This window comes from Macrobrachium rosenbergii, chromosome 9 (assembly GCF_040412425.1).
Source record: "Macrobrachium rosenbergii isolate ZJJX-2024 chromosome 9, ASM4041242v1, whole genome shotgun sequence".
NCBI classification, from domain to species: Eukaryota; Metazoa; Arthropoda; class Malacostraca; order Decapoda; family Palaemonidae; genus Macrobrachium; species Macrobrachium rosenbergii.
The window spans coordinates 25,844,490-25,866,824 of NC_089749.1; the positions used below are offsets into that span (position 1 = coordinate 25,844,490).

At 38.7% G+C, this 22,335-nt stretch overlaps 1 protein-coding gene across 4 annotated transcripts in view; it reads left to right on the forward strand.

Annotated features, from left to right (window-relative positions):
* Window positions 1-22,335, forward strand: part of GlyS (glycogen [starch] synthase) — a 119,302-nt gene that overhangs the window by 42,666 nt on the left and 54,301 nt on the right. For 2 of the 4 annotated variants that reach the window (XM_067108733.1, XM_067108734.1), the window contains exons 5-6: window positions 6,707-6,850; window positions 14,803-15,065. In XM_067108733.1, coding sequence (XP_066964834.1) covers window positions 6,707-6,850; window positions 14,803-15,065 — 407 coding nt within the window. The remainder of the gene's footprint in view (window positions 1-6,706; window positions 6,851-14,802; window positions 15,066-22,335) is intronic. The other 2 variants (XM_067108735.1, XM_067108736.1) reach the window with 1 other exon arrangement.

A 22,335-nucleotide genomic window follows, 5' to 3' on the forward strand; every position in this document is an offset into this window, starting at 1 on the left:
GCCAATTAAATATAGAGTTGTGTCTCTTTTTTGCAGCTTCAGGAAGAGCTTCAGGTAGTTTACTCTGTCAAATACTTTTCTCACATCTACTAAACATAGGAAAACAGGAGAGGCTGATGATAGGTAATAGTTCAGCAATTCTTTCAGGATGTAGATACAGGTGTCAGTCGAGTGGTATGCTTTAAAGCCGAACTGGTTGTCAGTAGTGTTTAAAAAGACGAGAAGTCTCACTAGAAGAACCAACTTAAGTATCTTAGATGCAATTGTAGTACTGTAATTGCAATTGGGTGATAATTTCCAGTGTCAGCTGCATCCTTTAGCTTGTTTTTGATTAATGGTATTAAGTGAACTAAGAGCAGGGAGTCTGGAAGAAACTGGTGAATTGTGCATGCACTGAATAGAGCAGCTAGCAAAATGTAAGGTAGGTTGTTTATGGCATGCTGATGTTACCTGGTGTAATACAATCAGCGAAATGAAATTGAATGTTATCAGTAAGGAGGTTATCAGCATCCCTTTGGGAGTCTTGATCGTTTATGCAATTCAGGATAGTGCTGAAGCAATCGCCCCACATTCTTGCGATAGCCTCATCACCCACACCTCCTACTCTATGTAGCTTTTTAGTTTTGGGATTTAGGGATTGAATGTCTTTCCAAAGGCAAGGGTAATTGCCGGATTCTAATTTTCTAGGCACTGCATCAGTTCTTAGTTACTTTTTATTTATTCTGCAGTGCTTAAGAGCAAGTTTGAACTGCGCTCTCGCCTGTCTCATTAACAATGCAAAGTGTCCTTCCCTCAGGCTACCATTTTAACTCCTCAGTAAAAACATTTCTCGTGATTGTGCAAACAGAGCTTTAATCAAGTCATTCCAGCTAGGTATATTACGAGAGTTGCCTTAACGAAATCTAAAGATAGCCCTGCCAGAGGCAAGCATAGTGGAAATTATGTTCGAATAGAATTCTTTCAGATCTCTCATGTGGTGGTCATTTCTACATTTTGTGTTAGTGCAAGGTAAGGCGTATGCCAGTTGAACTATTGACCGCAACCTGTTTTCTGTGGTCACCCTAAAGTATCTGGTTTTCTGCTGGTTTTTAAAATCTCAGTTAATGGCAGGTGGGCGATCAGTTAGGGGGTTCACGGTAGGGAGGGATGGGTTACTGAATGACACCTGTAAGGTAATGTCATCGTAGCCAGTTGCAAGATCGTAGCAAGTGTTGCAGGTCACAGAATCATGATGTTGTGGAGACGTGACGCAGCGGTCCAGCCAGGAGGTTGTAATTGTGTCAGTTCTATTTTGCACATAGGTATAGGAGGAGGGAGGGAGGAGCATCGCTAATTTGAAGAGTGTGATTTTCACAGAAGTGAGTAGTTTGTTATAAAATTGTTTTGTGGGGTGAGAATTAAGGTCCCTGATTATACAGATATATTATAATCAGCAGTAGAATCGTGAATAATGCTGTGTAACTCACCAAGGATCAAGCAGTATTGATCAAAATTATTGTTATTTTCCCAGTTCATATAAATATTGATTTTAGGATCTTAGAGTACACTACTGCCACTTGAAGCACCAGCAGTCTATTACTCCTATAGGTCATCACATTCACCATATTGTCTAACGATTTGTGCCACAGGAAATAAAGACGCCCTTTCAGGCGACCGGCTACGATGTGATCTGTAACTTGCATCGATGAGGTTGAGAAAGCACTGAAGTCTTCATGCACTGAATTGCAGATGATAAAGTCATGTGGCCATAGCAGCATTTCTTGTAATGCAATGATGCCTTTGAAGTTTTTGCGGAACATGTTTAGGAGAGGAATGTTCTGCTTGAGGCCAAAAATATTCCCAGAGATTATATCTAATGCATCCATAGCAACTCCTGAAGATGGGAGTTGAATGAGTTGATCATTTGGCTGGGTGGGGGGTTGGCTAGTAGGGGTGGGCAGTCACTCACCTTGGGAGGTTGGCTGGCACTTGCAGTAGAAGGTGAGCCTGCGGCTAATCCCCTGCATGTGGTGTCAGCAAGTTCCCCTGGTGGGGGGTCCTGGATTAGGTTATATCTTGAGAATTTTATATTAGAACCGAAATAATTGCCTTTAAGAACATAGAGGTGTTGAAATAGGCAGGTAATCCTGTAAGCCACTTTGTTTAATTTTGCATGGGAGTTCTTAGAGGATAAGAGGGTCAGAGCCTGTGAGAAACTTGACTCTCTCTACTATGGTGTCTTAGCTTCTCTGATGACAGCAAGTTGTGAATAATAATGTGACATCTTTTCTCAGGTTTTGGATGAGGTGATTCACAATCGTTGGGCTTTGGTTCAGTAGGCAATTGAGAGGCCCTTTTCTTCTTTCTACTGGTTTGAGTCTACCAGCTGCCAATCCCCTCATGATCATTCTCATCATCATCCAGTACGGAGGGTTGGCGGGAGAGATAGGGTCGGAAGACTCATGATGGCTGGTGATCTTGACTGAGGATCTATCTTCCACTGGAGGCACTGGGGAGGGAGAGGAGGTTGGGAGTCCATCTATCCCCTGCGATAGGTTTACAGGTGATGCGGTTGCTTCATCTGTGGGAGAGAGGGCATTTTTTACTCGGGAGGGTAAGGGTATGGTCACCTCATCCTCACATCGCACCCCCATTTCTCTCGTGTTGTTGGCAGGCGAGGAAATAATAGATGCCTCCTTCAAAGGAGTCTGGTGGCTTGCTGTAAGTCTGTTGAATGGTTCCTGCACTCCTTTGATTGCATCCAAGATCAGTGAAAGATTAGGTAGTCCCTGGTTAACGGCAGGGGTTCTGTTCCTGGCCAAGCGCTGATAACCGAAAATCACCAATAACTGAAAATTGCTGATAATCATGGGAATAAATGGCATTTACGACATTGTAAGCACCAGTAATCGCTTATTGGCGCCATTAACCGGTTATCAGTGCCAATAAACCGCTTAGCGATGCCGATAAACCACTTACCGACACTGATGAACTGCTTATGGGTGCTGAAAATTTGGTTAACGAGATCGTTAGCCAAGCATCATAACACCAGAATGCCGTTAACCGATGCCGCCAATAAGTGAGGACTGCCTGTATTTGTTTCCACAGTTTTAAGACTGTCAAATGACTCCTCAATTTTTTCCGAGAGAAACTTTGCTGTTTGGGAGGCATTTGCTGCCATATGGTACACTGCAGGCAGGCTTAGGTCAGCAGGCCCCTTTGGTGGTGGAGTATAAAGGTCAACAGGGCAAATTTCCACCGAGCAGGCCCTTAACCGCTTGGTAATATATATGATATTTTATTGGGAGAGGATAAACTTTTTGTAGATTGCTCCCAGAGAGTGGAATCTGGTATCAGGTCTTTGCATTCTGTATATGCACGGTTAATTTCCTCATCAGAGAAGGCTGCACTGACAGATTGTAAAACAGGCTCGACGTCGAAACTGTTCGATTGGTAGTGTATAAAGTAAAGACAATTATTCTTGAGTATGGAACCTGTCTGTGAGGCACAGGTATCGATAGGTGCCAGGGTCACTGGCGCGACGGTCGGAGGTTGGTTGGATGACATTTTTGTGGTAAAGGGAGGGCCAAGCACTAACACATAAACTGCACTTTTTACCCGTTTCTCAGGGTTGGTAGGCCTCGAGAAGTTGTAACTTGAAAGATTTTGAAGGCACTGGTTGGAGCAGAATGTAGATTAATATATCTAAAATTACGCAACACAGTCCAGCTTACATGCTGGGGTATTATAAAGAGACTGTTAACACATTGCCTACTTTGAGAGGTTTAAGCACTAAGGGTGAAAAACCCTTCTGTTTTGGTAAAAAAACCGAGAGAAACCTCCAACACGTCCACCCTCGACACACACTAATTTTTAAGACACCATTCACATAATTCCTGTTAAACTTTAAATATAGGTGAAACAGTTAAGTATTAAACTTGACATAGAGAGCTTTTATTGTTACTACACAATAGGAACTGCACTCTAACCAGACCAGAGTAAAAGTATTTTCCTTCAGATGAGTAAAAATTTTTATCTCATGGGCTGGCCCACATACCTATAAAGATATGAACTATACAAAGGATCTCTCCCCGCCAAAAAAAAATTCTACCCCCCTTGTCTTTGTGTGGGGTCTTTAGAGATTACCTGCTAATCGTAATTTGGTCATAAATAGTAGTTCTGAATTAAATTTGCTAAGCTTATTCACCTTTTCTCCCCTCTTCATTTTCTCTGCTTCTGTCAAGATTGACTATTTGTTGACAACATAAACACATGGCTGAAGATAATTAAGTTTACTCACAGAATGTGAAGGAGAGTTAGAATGAAGAGTAATCCACCTTACCTGTGAAATCTCAAGAAGCTGACATGGTCAAAGTGAGGCAAAAGAATTCATTCAAATCTTACCATCAGTGCTGGGTCTGATGTACATGGACTGAAAAGCTCATCTTGCAACTTCAAAAGCAGTGCACTGCAGGAATTACTTAAGGTTTTTTACAGCGTCCCTTCAGCCCCTAGCTGCAACCCCTTTCATTCCTTTTTACTGTACCTTCATTCATATTCTCTCTCTTCCATCTAACTTTCTACCCTCTCCTAACAATTGATTCATAGTGCAACTGTGAGGTTTTCCTCCTGTTAAACCTTTCAAACCTTTTTACACTCAATTTCTGTTTCAGCGCTGAATGACCTCACATGTCCCAGCACTTGGCTTTTGGCCTAAATTCTATATTCTATTCTATTCTACAACTATCTTGTACATCCTTGGAAGCTAATAAATCAACATTACAGTTACTATGTAAAGCTACTTTATTATTAGTACTAAACGACAGGCGCTAAGTACAGTATATGGATCAGCATTGATTGGACACTAAAAAATTTAGTCTATTTATAATGAGTGTTAAGGATCTGCACGGGTACCTTTAAATCATCTCCAGATACATCACTATTAACTATGCAAAGTGCAATAAATATAAAGACAAGGGATTCTTTAACTAAAATGTTATTTGAACAGTTTCTTAAACGACCTTCCACTATTCTTCTCAGTTTGTTCAAATCATTTAATGAACCAATATACAGTATATGAATATCATATTTCTTCCAGAACAAGTACGTACTATAGTATATCCTTGGTCTACCCATAATGTCAAACTTGTAGCATCTTTATCATTTACCCAGAAAATATGCATAAACTGTACTCCTGAATGCACTGTACCATATAACAGAACATGTAAGACATGGTGGTCCACACTGCTGTTTATGGCTCAAAATCTCAAACAGGTTTGTTTTTCATGTAATTAAACAAATCGGTTCTCTTTACTAAACAATGTTTTGTTTTCAGAAAAGGACTTTGAACAAAAAATTCAGCACTAAATTATTAAAATTATGCCATCACAGAAATTTATTTTCAATGACTAGAAGTACTGTTGAAGCCCTTTGGAACTTTTTATCTAAAATTTCTCTTGTTCAGTATAGATTAATTTTACATTGCACATGTTATGAAAAGTTGGTGTAAATGTTGAAGTATGTTGGTTCCCTGTCTCTATGGGCATAAAAGAAAATGAGGATACTGATAGAGCAGCCAAAGCTGAACTACTGTAACCAGACCAAAAGTAGCCATCCCAGTCAGTGAATATTTAACATTTGTAAAACATAATATTTAAAAAAAAATGGCAGACCTATGGAATAATAAACATGATAATGGCAAATAAAAGCATATGAAATCCGTAGTTGAATTATGGCTTTTTTCAAACCAAAAAGAGTGCCCCACTCATATCATTTTATCTTGTCTGTGAAATGGTCACACTCATATGACCTGCAGATACATTGTGAATAACCCACGACTCAATCCCTGTGTGCAGAGAATGCAGCTCAATTACAGGTATGTACCTCATGTGAAGGACTGAGCTTCAGCCAAAGTCAATGTTGAGTTTTTAAAGAACTGTAAGTTATCAGATAAAATTTAATTTCTGTTATTAAATACAAGTCCAGTAAGCCTGTCCATTGAGATTTCAACATTTTAACTCAGTGTCTGGTCAAACTACTAAATAATAATATTGTAATATACAAGAATCAGTTGGTGTTTAGAATGCTTACAATTTCACAGCACATCAACAGAGCATCACATTCAAGAATAAATGTTTGAGGGTAGGAAGAGCACTTTGGGCAAAGAGGAAGTAGATATAAAATAGATGGCAAATAATGTTTTGACATTTGCTTGTGTGAACTATGAAATCTACTTTGTTTTTACAGCATGAACTTAACTGACTCAGGAGTAACAGTGTCATATACTATCACTTTTAGTTATTTTATTATAGACATAAGACTCAGGAGTAACAGTGTCATATACTATCACTTTTAGTTATTTTATTATAGACATAAACAGTTCTTTTACTAGTGTTTCTGTACAGTATGAGCTTTAAAAGATGAAAGAATCTAAGATTTTGGTTGTGATTTGCTGAAATATGGCAATTGCAGTTAGTGTACAAAGGATGTATAATGTTAGAGTCTGTAGCTTTATGAAAAAATAAAAGTAGTAAGTAGTGTATTTATTGTCTTACAGGAATGAAAGAGTACTGAAGGCAATCACTAAAATTTCTGTTGCTACACTTATGATTTTTTTATTTTATTTTTTTTCAGTGTCAGCAATGTAGAAGTGATGCAGTTTTCACCTAAAACTAGGGTTTTATCATCATGATGCCTTTTACTTACGGTTCATAAATTTGTTTTACAGCTTACCAGCTCCCCCAAGCAAAATATTGCTGAGGTTAATGGACTGGAAGACACAAGCCCTTCGACTAAACCTCTGGTTGAACCACTTAAAGATCCATTACCTGACAGCAGCTCGGATAAAGATAGATTTGTGAAAAGCACATTGGTGTGCCTTAAACCTGTATTTCAGTGCATTGCTAAGGCTGCTTGATTTGCTTTTGTTGCTAATAATATGAATTGCCAAATAAGTCTCTTAAGATAGATTTTTCTTTTAAAAACATTTAATTTCAGCTCCTTATTTTTGTTTCCTTTAGTTTTTGCACAATTCCTGTTAGCTGCTTAATACTTACCAACTTGTCGAGATTTGACACATGGCTACTAATTTGAAATGAGGCAATGTTTGTTGGTGTTCCCAAGATCATCGTTTTCTGAATGTATTATTGAATGTTAAAACAGAGAGAGAAAGCAAAATATTAATGACCTAAAGTTGTGAATGGTTGTGGAGGCTTATGTCCGTACAGTATATGGCACATACATGACACTGTGTTGTGAGTCAACATCACAGCTTAGACTTGGTTTAATGGTATGAATGGGTGGTTGAGTGGCTTCATCCATACTCAGAGTAGGAATCTTGTACTTGCAGACATGATGTGAATTAAACTGAGGTTTTTGTTCAAATCAGGGCATGCACAAAGAAATTTTCTGCCACAGGTAAAGTTTACTCTCCTCTGTTTTTATTGCAGGCTTGTTTTATTTAATTATTTTTTCACAGTTTCATTTAAGTCATGTGTCATGAAGCAAGCAACATCTGTTTCAGGGCCCATAAAAATGAATGTTTTCAGGAACAATGTGAGAATCATTATTATCATTGTTTGTATGTTTTATTGTATGTACATATTAATGCACCTCCTAAATGTCCACCCCTATGGTTACCACTTTTATGTGCCTTGCATGGCACATTGTAGATTGTACTGAGGGTTCCTTGCAGCATCTTTACAGTCCCAGCTGCATCTCTTTCTGCATTTACTTTTCATGTGTTCCATTTTGTCTCTTGAACCTAATTGGTCCACTGAATAAACTTTACCTTGATCCAGTTTTCACCTCCCATTTAATAAAAAGTCATTCAGTATAAACCAGTAAATCTCAAAATATGACTGATTAATTTGATTAAACTAAAGTCTAGATAGTGATTTTAAATGAAGCACGAGAGGATATGAGAGAGAATATTGGAAAAAATAGTAGGAAGATGCTGTTACAGCCACATATTCAAGGAGTGGCATTGGTGCTGGGGTAGCCCACAGGGCTATTAATGGGTGAAAAGAAAAAAGCATTGGATGGAATTTAAAAATCCCCTTCTGAAGGCTTCTGTTGATTATGAAAAGGCATTTGACATTATCCACAGACCTATAACTTGGAAGGGTGAGTCTCAAATACTGAATTGGGATCAGGGATATTCTGAGCTGGAATTTAATGAAAAATTAAACAGGTAAATCAGGGAATGGGTAAGCTCAATAAGATTTGTAAATCAAATAGAAGGGTGAAAGTTAGAATAATAAATTTATTAGTCTAGTGATTAATTAAGTAATTAAGTACTGATGTTTTTCTGGCATTAATAGTCTAGTATGATCTGTATTGCTTTATGGACTTAACTTGTGGTATGACAATGAAATTATATCTGAAAGGTTTTGACTGTTGAGAATAAAGCCTTTAGAAGAACATTAGGAGTCTGATGGCAGGACAGATTTACAACTGTTACCATAGCAGAAATTATGTAAGTTCCATATGTAGCCGAGTATAACTCTTAGGAGAATAGTAAGTGATAGGAATGGATGGTATAACAGTACTTTTGACATGGCCTGTTAGTCTAGTTGATCAACAAATGTGTCATGTTTTGTTTTTGTCCACAGGATTTAAAAAGTTAGAAGAATCAGATTCCTTTAACATATTTGCTAACTGGTAGTTATATAATTTTCTGATATTAAAGCCTCATCAGATACTCAAATCATGTACAAACAAGAAATAAATTTGCATTACTATAATTATTAATTTAGCCTTATCATTGCCTCCAGTACCAAGTGATGCAAAGGGCCCTTGTGAGATTCTGCCAGTTGTCTTTCTTGTGTATGTGATAGTGTCAACAGGGATCCTGAGGTTACCACAAGATTTGGAAGACCCAGACTTACTTGGATGAAAATTGATATGGGAGGCAATGTGGAAGTGAAAGGACAGGAGTGAAAGGACAGGAAAGACATGACTGAAGAATTTTATATGCTAGGCCCTTAGTGTTTCTTAGCATTGGAGACAGTGATAATGATGAATTAATAATTATGATAATGCAAATTTTTCTTGTTTGCACAGTACATGGCTGTGCTATCTGATGAGGTTTTAATTTCAGAAAATTGTATCATTACCAGTTGGCAAATACTTGTATTAGGTTAAATAAATCTGATTCTTATAACTTTTTAAATTACTGCACATGGACATGAAGCAAAATAATTGTCTGTGACACACTTGCTGATCAACTAGACTGATTGACCCATTTCACAAGTACCGTTAAATCATCCATTCCTAACAGGAATAAGAAAAGGATCTGGAAATGTTCAAGACAAGATAATTGCATACCTTACTGGTGAACTAGGAGGACATTATTGATTATAGCAGCCATGACTTCACGAGCATCAGACCGTATTGTAGGCATCAGTTATCATTTACTTCTTTTAGTAATTTACTGTCATGCAGCCAACATGTTTTGTGCATTTTATGCCACTGGCATAAATGTATGAGTATGTAGAGTGATTGTTGATAAGAGTGTTGTGAAGTTTTCTCAGTATTGGTATGTCACTGACAGTATTTTGGTACTGTACTTATTTATGTTAACTGTGAGTTGACCATAAATTGGTTCTTTGCATGTACAGTACAAGTATTAGGCTTTTTATTTTACATTACAATTTTCTGGCTAATAAAGTTAAAAAGGGGGTAGGAAGTGATATTTGAGACTGAATATTCATTAAGTGTTGTGGCTTTCCTCATGATTGTGTTGCTCTAACATCCTTGTAGAAGTGTTATTGTCTTTTGAAAGTAGTGGATTTTTTGCACAAAGTGTTACCATGTTTCCTGAGAGGGGATGGGTACTCTAATCTGGAGGCAACAAAATCTTAATGTAGAATGCAGTAAATTTAAGTAGTGAGAAACTGGAACCACTAAAACTTTCTGCCACTTGACCTGTGTTCTGGTTGTAAATCAGGTACTCCTTAGTTTTAAAGGGAGACTGCACCAGAGTATGCTCAGTGTGGACACTGATTTTCAGTACAGCACATTTTGGTGCTGTCCTAATTAAATTCTGAAGGGAAGAGGTGTTCTCTTTATCAAAGAGCATCATAATTTTTAATGATTAAAACAATGTTAATTACCTACTGCAATTTTTAATACTTATGTTTTGATGTTTTTAAAAATTGGTCTTTTATAGATTTCTACTACTCCTCTCCTAAATTATTCATCTGATTGAGAGCACAGAATAGAATCTTGGGTCTGAATGTTTGGCCTTTGACCCAAAATCTCATGTTCCATCTTAGGTGCTCTCTTAACCCCCAAAAAGAAGGCTTTCCTGTTTTGTATAACTGTTTTGTCTCATTTTTGTATCTTCTAACTCAGGAGTATGAGTCAGCACACATGATAACATTCACTGTATATACATTGGAAATGTATTAATATTTATAATTTTTTGTGCCTTTTTTTGTATTAATAATTATAATTTTTTGAAAGTTTGCCCACTTTACACATATCACATTACAAGTGTACAGTACAGTATTTTAAATCTCCGTTATTGTAATGTATGTGTGCAAGATAAGGAAGTATTGCACTGCTTAGTTTGGCAGATTTTGCTTTATGATACTAACCATTAATTTTACTGGAAACTGACAAAATTCACCAGTAGAATCTGACCTTAATGCTTCTTCCATTTACACTGATGCCATTGTATTCTTCGCTACAGAAGAAATATAACCTCATATAAATTTATAGATTTTTAACTCAAGAATACAAATAATTTCCTGGTGTTTTTGAGCGAAGTTACATTTAGCAATATTAAACCGGGTGTAAAATTTAGTGTATATAAGGTATCCAACAAAACATTATAAACAAATTGCATGAGAACAACTCCCAATTGGTCCATATCCTATATGAACGGGTTTATATGAACAAATAGAGTAAGAACATTTCTATTGGTCCTCCTTAAGATTTTTATAAGAGATCTAAAAGGAGAATACAACTGTATGTAGGTTGTATGTAAAATGACTGGTGACGATATTTTAATCACAAGTTGTGATTGTTTTTAAGAATTTGATGCTGTTTTCTTTGGATTACACTCACATATGTTACAGTTTGGGGAATAAAATGGTAATGTGGTGCACTCTGTATTGTATACTTGTTACTTTTGTACAGTATTTATTCCTTTATGTGTCTGCATGTGGTTGGGTACTCTTGTAATTGAGTGTATTGGTACAGTTTATTGTCATTTATAAAGTATGTGTAGTTAAGTACAGTACACTGAATTGTATCTATATGAAATTTTACTCGAGTTGCTTATTTAGTTGTATTATATTTTATTAGAAATTCATGAGTAATACGTATACAGTACTCATGAGGAGTATATTCACTCAACTGGAAACACAAATGGTTATTGTTCCTACAGGAATACAAAGCATTGCCTTCTATGTAGGAGTATTCCTTAACACACGCTGGAATTTGTTGCTGAAACATTGTAACAATGTAGTTAAATGGTGGCAGGTGGATGACTTAGGGAAAACCCCTGCTTGCCTGATTTTTTCTTTTATTGTCATTGAGGGAGGACATCTTGATACACTCCTGCTAACTGCCAAATTGAAACTTCTTTATCTTTTCTTGTATGTGTGAGTCATTTTTTTTTGGCAATGGATGTACCTGAGAAAAATGAACAGTGAAAGTGGGAAGGAAGCGAGTTTGTGGGCATTTCCTGTTTTCTGTGTCTGTGGGTTCCCACTGATGTTCTCCCACCATTAGGGGTAGTACCTGCAGTCCTGATCCTCCCTGTGAGCAGTGGAGGAGGTTTAGAATATAAGGAGAATCCTAAAAAGTGTTTGTAGCAATGTGTATAGGAAATACTCTCCTTTGACACTGCTGAATCTATCTTAGTTTGTTCTGTCCTGCACACGTGACTACACCTGCATTTGCTTGTTATATCAGTCAACTTTTTACAATCCTAACCCTCTCAGCTCATGCCCTTGAGTGTGGGAAATTCAGGAACCTCCTTGGAGGAGTTCTCTCAAACTCTCCACCCCTGGAATGCTTCTGCTTTTTGATGCATAGAAATAGGGCTGGGATACAGACCTGCTGGCATGTATGCTTAAGGTGTTTGGACAGAGGATGAACCTCACCTGCATATCATTGTTTTGGAAATGTGTGTGTTGTTGCTATTACTGCAAGCATTCCAGAGTGTGTAATGGGTTGCTTCATAATGCTTATGAGCAACAACATAACCATACTGGCATACATCAAAAAGTATCGGGGATGGTCTCCCTTCACCTCTGTCAGTTGGCAATGTAGATGCATGAACTAATGGGGGCTTCACCATACCGTTGAGCCATCAACCAGATGCATTCTAGGCAGGAAGAAATTCAAGCAGACCAATTCGGCCACCATTGTCAGGTAATGGGGATGGAGCAGTCAGTATCCTCTCTTATGACAGAAAGCTTCAGGCCTTGGGGAACACTAGAGGTCAACCTGTTTGCCACGTGGCTAAACATGAAGCCCCCATTGTTCTTCTCCCAAGTGCCAGATTCCTGGGTGGCCGTGGGAGATGCCATCTAACACCCCTAGGACAATCTGGACATTTATACCTTCCCCCCTCTTGAGTGTGATTCACTGTATGATTAACCAGGTGTTCATCCCACTAGGGTTCAGAATGACCTGTTATCCTTGTTGGCCCCATGGTGAGTGGTTTCCTAATCTCCTGGCTCTCTTGGTCAAAGTGCCCAGAGAGATTTCCCCCATGGCCCACTCTCCTTTGTCAGCCACACATTCAGAGGTATCATCAGGTGGTACGAACCTTCCAGCTACAAGTGTAGGTTATCTGTCAGTTCCTGTAAGAGAGAGTTTTTTTTTTACAGTACTGGGCAGATGTCTTGGTAACTCCATAGATCCTTGTTTAATGCGTACCAGGGAAGTGGGCTATCGTCTGTGATTGGTATCATAAAAGAGGTCTTTCTCCAGTTGGAGCTTCTGTTCAGCGGATTGCAGACTCCCTTGTCTATCTTCATTGAGACAAGCTCCTGTTAGTCTTTATGGTGGCAGGCTATCACCATGTCTTAAGCTAGGTCTTGAAACTAAAGTGCTTAGATCTCTTTGCTTGGTGTAGTTATCTTTGTTCATGAAGAACTTTGAGCAGTAGGGATGTGACAATTGTCCTTTGTGCCCTAACTTAGGTGCTGTATGATCCTTTGGGGGAGGCCTTGGATTAAGTTGTCCCTTTTAAGAACTGTCTTCTTGGTAACCCTAGCCTCAATGAGGCATATTAGGGAGTTGCAAGGCCTTTATCTTAGCCAGCGTTTTGAGGGTTGGAAATCTCATGTTCTTGTTTATTCCTGAGTTTGTGGGGAAAACCTAAAACTCGTCAGTCCCTGATCAGAGATATGAGATTTCTCAGCTCATTCTCTTTAGGGCTTTGTTGGTGGTGATCCAAACAGTATGCTCTTATGTCCGGTGCAAGCCTTGAGGTATTACTTAAGAAGGACCCAACCTCTTAGGCCAGAATTTGGATGACTCCTTTTAATTACTGGCAAGCTCAAGAAGAAGGCATTCAGGAATACCCTTTCTTTCTGGCTTCATGCTGCAATCGAGCAAAGTTACCTGTTTAGAGGAGAGTCATACAGTTGGGAAAAGACCTCACAAAGTTAGGGATGTGGATCCATCTCTCGCATTGTGGAACAACTTTGCAGTAGCACCTCATTCTACTGTGGGACGTTTCCCACAAGTCCTTGATGCTTCTGCTTGGGGACCTCAGGTAGCTACTTAACAGGTTGTGAAGTCACCAAATCTCTTAGACAGAAAAGTATCTTGCCTGATATACTCTGAGTGCATAAGGCTAGGGTTGAATGTAAAGCTATACAGGCAGTCCTCCCTTATCGGCGGCAACGGTCAACAGTGTTTCAGTTTTACAGTGCTTGGGTAATGAAGGCATTAACCAGATTTTTGGCGACGATAAGCAATTTTTGGCATTGGTAAGTTGTTTATTGGCATCAGCAAGTGGTTTATCGGCATCGGCAAGCGGTTTATCGGCATCGGCAAGCAGTTTACCGGCGTCGGCAAGTGGCTTATTGGCATTGATAAGTAGTTAATGGGGCTGATAAACAGTTTATTGGCACTTACGACATCGTAAATGCCATTTATTACCACAATTATTGGAAATTTTCGGTTATTGGCGCTCAGATTTTAACTGCCCTCTGGCCTGTGTCTCCTCATTGGGGTCACACTTGGTTCTGAGATTTTCCTATGGGAGTGAGATTCCAGACACCTCTCACTCGAGTTCAGGACCTTGTAACCTTGGCATCCCTATGCCAGGCTGAATAGGGGGTCGTAGGAGTTAGCGCTTCCCTGCTAACTGTTGTGGCTGGGAATGTAAAATTTCTGGTTGGAGATAAAACATGCCACCTTAGTAGTGAGTGTCTACATAAAAGGTGATGGTCTGTATTCCTTTAAGAACAAAATATGTATGTTTCCTAGGTATATAAACCAAAGCCTTTTATCATAATAGCACTTTAACTACCCCATTGTCCCTTATGCCAAAGGAAAAATTGCTTGCTGACAGCAGGCAAATGGGAGTTTCCCCTTACCCACTGCCACCAGTTAACTATCTTTTACTAAGCTTCAGCATCCAATTCCAGCCTGCACTCAGGAATACTCCTACAAAAAAGGGCTCCGTTTGTATACAGAGGAAAAATGCTTGCTGGTACTTTGAAATTTTGTGATTTTAAGGGGAGATTTCTCTGGAGCATCTTTCGTTATTTTATCATTTGTGTATCAAAGATTCAACGGTGGATTCTAAGATATTGAAATAATTTGTAATTATAACTTACTGTATTGCAGTTCAACATAGATGAAGAAGCTGGAAAGCGAGGCATATATCATCGTTATTGCATGGAAAGATGTGCTGTCCATCTTTCTCACACTTTTACTACTGTTTCTGAAATTACGGGTGTAGAGGCAGAAAATTTGCTGAAAAGGAAGCCAGATGTGATTACTCCAAATGGTCTGAATGTCAAGAAATTTTCTGCACTTCATGAATTCCAAAACCTCCATGCTCTTTCTAAGGAGAAAATAAATGACTTTATTAGAGGACACTTTTACGGGTCAGTGAAATTTCTTTTCTTATAGTAATATAAGAAATAAGATTAGATTGCATTTATTAAGTATTAGGTGTTTTAAGAGAATTAAATAGGAGTTGTAGAGCATGTTTAGTAAAGCATGTTATCAGTTACTGTTCATAAACTTGATAGCTTGTATTAATGTGTTTAGGTAGCTGTTCAGATTATAAAAATTTTGTCACATATTTTTTATTTCTGTAATCTATAAAAAAATACATGGGAATTTATGAGTTTTCCATGTTATACTATATTAAACTGTGCAGCACAGACTTAGGGACCTACCACACACTGTGCCTAATGTGGCATGTCGTAGATGAAACTGAAGGTTCTTTGGAGCGTCCCTTTAACCCCAGCTACATTGTTTTTGTTTTAATTTCATTCCATTCTCTTTTGTCTCAGGTATAACCTCATTCATGAAAAGATCCTTTGGACAAACCTTATGAGAGCCTGGAAATGTGATTTAGTGGTTATCTTCAGCTCATTTATAATAATAATGATAATAATAATACTGTAATAATGTGCAGCAGCAAAGCAAACACCTCTCACATATGTGAAACCATTGCTGTAGTTTTTAGCTCTGTATTCCCCTTCCACTGCAATTTTCAGATTACAGTAAACCCCCTGTATTCGCTGGGGATGCGTACCACACACACTCCCCCCCCCCTGCAAATAGCAAAAATCCACGAATACTTAAAACCCCTCTAAAAACACTTAGAGCTGCCTATTTTGATAGTTCAAGCGCAAAAAAACTCTAAAATGCTTATACCTGAGTATTTTAATAGTTTTATCACAAAAAGTGCATTTAGTCATGAAAATTATATGAAAATGCAGTAATTAGTGAATATTTCTCAGCGAAAAGTACCGTGACTGGGCGAATTTTCTGCGAATAATGTGTATGCAGTATATGTTCCGTAGAGAAATCTGCGAAAAGGTGAGTTCGTGAATCGTGAGAACACAAATACGGGGGCTTTACTGTATGATATAAGGGCTTGTACAGTATTATGTATGTCAGAATTTTATAAATAAAAAATGCAGCCTGCAGTAGTATATAGTGAATATTCAGGTTAAATATAAAGAAATATCGTAATTTTAAAACTGGCTTTGCTACCAGTTTTCAGTGTACTGTACATTATTATTATTATTATTATTATTGCTTTTGGCATTTAAAAAACAAAAACAAAAGAAACATGGCTGACCTGGTTAGACACTATAATATGTGACCTGTTTTCCCCACCAGATGGCTCTAGAATGTTTATGTTCTTTTCAGAATTCTTATTGCTGTGTGCATGTTTACTTGATGGAATTTGGCTGTAATAATTTTGGATTTTTTGTGGCTGTTTTTTTGAGTTCTGGCTGTATTTCTTCTGTGCGGTAGTGTACAGACAATCCCCGGTTAATGGCGGGGATTCTGTTCATGGCTGAGTGCTGCTAACCGAAAATCATCGATAACCTAAAATTGTGATAATTATGGTAGTAAATGGCGTTTACAATGTCATAAACACCAATGAATCACTTATCGGCACCAATAAACTGCTTAACGATGCTGATAAACCGTTTACCAATGCCGATAAACCATTTACCAACCCCGAAAATCACTTAACGTTGCTGAAAATCTTGTTAACGATGTTGTTAGCCAAGCACTGTAAAACCGGAATGCTGTTAACTAACGCCACCAATAATTAAGGACTGCCTGTACTTGGTTTTGTTTTTGAGCTATGTCTTCTATGGCTAGCCGAGATAGAAGCATTAGGCTATGTAGGAATGAATTTTGTGTTAACTAAATGTATATGGTTAGCCATGATGGTCACACTGTGTGTGTTCCATGTAGGGGTAAGGAGTTTGATTTTTCCTCTCATTGCAAAGAATGTAAAGAATGGTCAGATGAGAATTAATAGTTTTGTGAAATATTGGAAGACGAGGGAGGCCAATAGGTTACGTAAGCACTTAGTCACGACCAGCCATAAACCTACTCCATCTATCCTTTCTAACCACTGTACCCCTTCTCTCATTCTTCCTTTGCTTAACAATCCAGATTCCTCTTTCACTATTAATGCTCCACCTTTCCTTGCTCTCTATTTGGTTCAGGAGAAAAGATTAGGTAAAATGAAAGATATTAGTTTATTGTTAACCCCAGTTAGATATTTAGCCAACTTGGTGACTAAAGATCGCGATTCTCTCCATAGTGATCGTCATTTTTCGGTTTTCCCCGTGAGAGAGAAGGTGATGGTCTTTTCCTCTGACAGGAAACCATGGCGTGTCTCGGGATTAATGTCTGTGCCCTTCACCACCTCTCTCTCTACCGTCTGCTGTCTTGGCAGCGAAACGTTCTCTGAAAGATTCCTTTGGATACTTATACGCTTGCTCTGACCAACTCATGTTTTCATCTTCTGTTGGGAGTGAAAGTGATATATGCGAGCCTGTTGAGTTATCTAGGAGTGTTAGACAGGTTCTGGTTAATCCAGTAGTTTCCAGTCTTCATGTCAATATGTATGTTGTCCAGTTGGTTACTCGCCCAGTACCATCTTTTATTACTTCCGTTTCCGACGTTGAACCCCCCCCCCCTCCTGCTCAATCCTTTCCTCTCTCTCTCCTAGTATTCCTCACCTTTTGTCTACTTTTCCTATTTGTACTAGCGGCCCTTCCCCTTCTGCCACTTCATGTACATTACATACGACTCTGGCGGTTACCTCAGTCGGATCGTCTCTCGAGTCAAATCTTGCGTCATTTGTGGATTTGTTGCGTAAGCATGAAGCTTTTGAATTATCTACTGCTGTGACATGTGAAAATCCTCTACCTTCTCACAACCAACCATCTCCCTCCTAGTCATTGGCCCCCCCTACACCACCTGTTGTTTCCCGTCCACATCCCGTGACATCATTGCTGTTCGTCCCAGGTGTGTTAACGTCTTCTTCCCATGAGGATTTAGCGATTCCTGTAACCCTGGTCCTTCCTTTAGACCTAACAGATTTTGACTGTGATTCTGATGATTCTCCTTCAGTGTTTAGGTGCTTGTTAGATCACGCTGCTTTGCTTTACCCTTGCCTTTCTACTGAAGATGATGTGGTTGATCGATGTTTGCTTTTGTCGGCTTCTACCTCAGCTCCTGTTCAAATGAGAAAGAAGTTAAAATTGTTTGATTCTGTTTCTGCACGATTTGATGCAATATTGAAATCTTTATCCCTCAAAGTGGGTCATAGGAATTCAGTGGCTATGGTTTCCTCTTTCATGAAACCTCAGAGAGTTGCTTATTATCACAAGGGAGCATTGACAGGTCTTTGTCCTTCCCCTGTTCAAGATGCTAGTTATTTCAAATTGCTTGACCCTATGAAATGTTGAGCTCTCGAAACTAGTAAAGTAGTATGGTCTAATAGTGAGGCAAAAGCCCTTTCGAAATCAGCTTTTCATGCTATTGAAGCCCTTTCCTTTGTGGAACTTAAGCTTATTACTATTGCTCATTTGCTGCACCAAGTGAAAGATCACGTTACTCTTGAGAGAGAGGCGGTGCTGGATGAAGCTCTGGGGTATTTATCCTGCCTTGAGAAAGCTATTTCAGGTGCTTGTGGAGAATTGTCTCATATGTTTACCAATTCTATTTTGAAGAATCGAGAACAATTGTGTTCTTTTTTGTCTTGTAAAGTAATGCCAGCGCAGCAATCAGTAGCTGTTTTTGACGTCCTCTCATCAGTGTCTACTTAATCCCAATGTTTTTAAAAGTACTGCTGAAGATGTTTCAAATCAGGAAAGTAGGGAATTATTAGCTCAGTCTTGTAAAGCCTCTTTCAGCTTCCTGCACCTACGCCTGTTTCTGGTCCTGCTCCCAAAATTCATGCTGTTTTTCGACCCGAGTCATCTCCCAGTTCTTCCTCGTCTAGTCAGCCCTTTCAAGGTGGGCAAGTCTCACGCTTTAGAGGAAAGAATCATAAAAGAACTGCAACTGATGGTTTGAGCCCTCAAGGTACAGTAGGAGCCTGTCTTCAGAGCTTCTGGAGTGTATGGCAAAGCTTTGGAGCAGAACCTAGGGTGGGGAAGGTGCTAAGGGAGGGATATGTTGTACCTTTTGTTACTCCTCCTCCTCTGTCAGCATCTCCGATATCCTTCCCTGTGTATCATCATCATGTAGAGAGATTCCGAATTTTTACTGGAGGAGACTGTACTGTTGTTACTCAAGGAGGCGATCGAACCAGTGTTAAGTCACTGGGGTTTTGCGATCACCTTTTTCTTGTTCCCAAGACCTTGGGAGGTTGGAGGCCAGTATTAGATGTTTCCAGTTGCAACAAGTTCGTTTGTCTGACTCCCTTTTTGTTGGAGTTACCCAGTTCTGTTCTGGCAATCATCCAGAAGGGATACTGGATGATTTCTATCGGGGTTTTCTGACGGAGAGACGAGTAGTCAATTTTCAATTTTTCTAAGAGAATTTCTGTCATTAAGAAAGCTTGCAGCCAAAAAATGACTGTCTCTTTTGGGCCACATGGCTTCTTTAGAGAAATTTATCTTCATGGCCTGCCTAAGAATGAGACCAGTTTAATTTTATCTCAGGGATACTTGGGACTGGTCTCATTATCCAGATTCATTTTTGGTAAATAATTCCCCCAAGTCTTTTGAGTTCTCTCCATTGTTGGGGAGATCGGCCAAGACTGTTGATAGGTCTGCCTATGGACCTCAAGAGCCCATTCCTCACATTGTCTTCAGATGCGTCGGTGTCAAGTTGGGGAGCCATTCTGGGACACATCGAAATGTCAAGGAGTTGGACAGTAGCAGAAAGGAAAATGCATATCAACAATCTAGAGCTTTTGGCAGTTTGGAAAAGCCTTATGCAAGTAGAACATCTTGTCAGAGACAAGATGATCGCAGTCTACTTAGACAGTTCAACTTTGCTGTCTTACATGACCCAAAAGCTTTCGTGTGGGTAGGACGTGTCTGTGAAGTGCTCTGTGTAAAAGTGCCTGACTTGTGCGATGTTCAAAGTGAATATGAAGAAGCGGAAGGAAAAAGAGAAAATAAATACTGTAGAAATTAAATCAAGTATAGGAAAGATGAAACTATCATATGAACAATATCTCATAATTATCGAAGCGGCACATAAAAATGGAACACTAAAGAAAATACTGGAGAAGGATGAGTTGACCCAAATCGAGAGAGTCAGCAACCTGCAGTCATTGCTCTGGGGAAGTTGATGATGATGGAACTTGCTGTGAAATGTGTGATGCATGGTTCCACTATGAATATTCAGGTATCGAGGTCAGATACACACCCATACTTTGGAGTGACAACATATTGTATATATATGTAATAACTGCAAGAGGCCTGAACAAAGAACACACAAAAAACTTATTGAAGATGAACTTGAAGAAATAAAAGAAAAACAGAGATATTAACAAAGTTGATTCAGGATTTGGCCCAGAAAACCAGTGACATAATGATCAACATAGATGAAATCCAAAACAAAATTGACAATGTTGATAAAGGTGTAAAGACCATGACAAACATGGACAAAACTTGTGCTTAATCACTGAAGACAAAAAAAGTGCTTCTGATCAAATCTACAAACGAAGAGAGCACAGCAGCAAATGAAAAGAAACAAATTATGAGTAAAATAATGACCCCAGTTGGACAGGTTAAAACAACAAGAGATGGACACTTATTTGTAAGATTTCCAGACAAGAAAAACTTAGGAAAGGCAAAAATGGAGATTCAGGAAATCAGCAATATATCAGTAGATGAGAAGGGTAAACTTAAACCAAAAATAAAAGTACAGTAGTCTATGTCTTGAAGGATGAAGATTACAATGTCAGTAGCATTGTAAAGAAAAATCCATGGATAGGTAACCTCATTTCTGAAAATGACGACCTGAAAAATATAAAGGATATATGGTAGTCAAAGATGACAAATATGAACACTATATCAAGTGCACACCACAAATACAAAAGGTTATCTATGACAGAGGTGACAAATTGTGTACACTGTACAGCCATTGCAAAGTATACAACTGTTACATGCCCTATCAATGCTATAAATGTCAGGAATTTGGTCATAGTACAATAAATTGTAGAAATGACCAAGCTTGCCCTAGGTGTGGTGAAAATCACAAATGCTAGCAGCATCTTCAAGTGTAAAAACTGTGTAAAGAAAGGCCATAGTGATACTAAACATAAAACATATGCTGGCAATAAGTGCACAGTATTTAAAGAATATGTGTCAAAGGCAAAAAATAATACTGTTCATGGCTTTGACTAATAATCTTCTATGCAATTTAATAAACATACATTCCGTAGGAAATAAAACTAACACTATTAGACATGCAAGTGAAGCATATAGGCTATTTGAACCTAGAATAAATAGTGAGTCAGGTGAGAGAGCATTTGTACACAGTGCACCAAGACTATACAACAAAATACTGTCTGAAGTGAAGAGCATACAAGAAGAGAGCAAATTTAAAAAAGAATTAAGGACTCCTATTCTGCGGGAGCTGCGATACTGATGAGAAAACACTGAAAGACAATTATAAAATATAAGAAGCACCTTATTTTGAAAACATACAAGGGCACGCCAGAGAGGGAATTATCCCTGTGGAGGGCTGTACATAAAACCAAACAAAGTGAACAAAGTGAACATAAGAATGCAAGGTGGCACAAAATCAAGAGATTTGTTCAGACTGGCAGAGAACCTTCTCCTTTGGGCAGAATCTAGGAACATCATTCTTTCACCTCAGTAAACAATGTTATCGCAGACCAACTCAGCAGGAAAGGACAGTTACTTACGTCAAAGTGGTCTCTTCATCCACAAATCTGTCAAGAGGTTGTGGAACCTTTGGGGATCCCCATACATCGACACGTTTGCAACCACCCTTTAAGTAAAGTATGTTCATATTGTAGTATGAATTGGTGCTCTTGAGTGAGAATTGGACATAATTTTGCCATTGCCTTTTTGCCACCATACATCTCTTGACTCCTGCATTGGGGCATTCATAGATTTTTGAAGGCTGGTAGTAGTATCCATTAGAAATTCTAAAAGACAGGAATGCTCTGTTGTTCTGAAAGAGAATATCTTCAAGTAATGTTTAACGGGGTCAACTTTACTTGCCTCACACAGGAATTGTCTTACTCTTGATCTTCATCTATGGAGAAGGCTCTTCTGGCCTTTCACAGTACAATGTGGTCCCTGCTAATGGGTAAATGCACTTATACAGTGAAGGGGCAAATGCTCTTTTCAGTAGCCCAGGATCCAGCATCAATTGGTAATTATTTGATCCTAAATA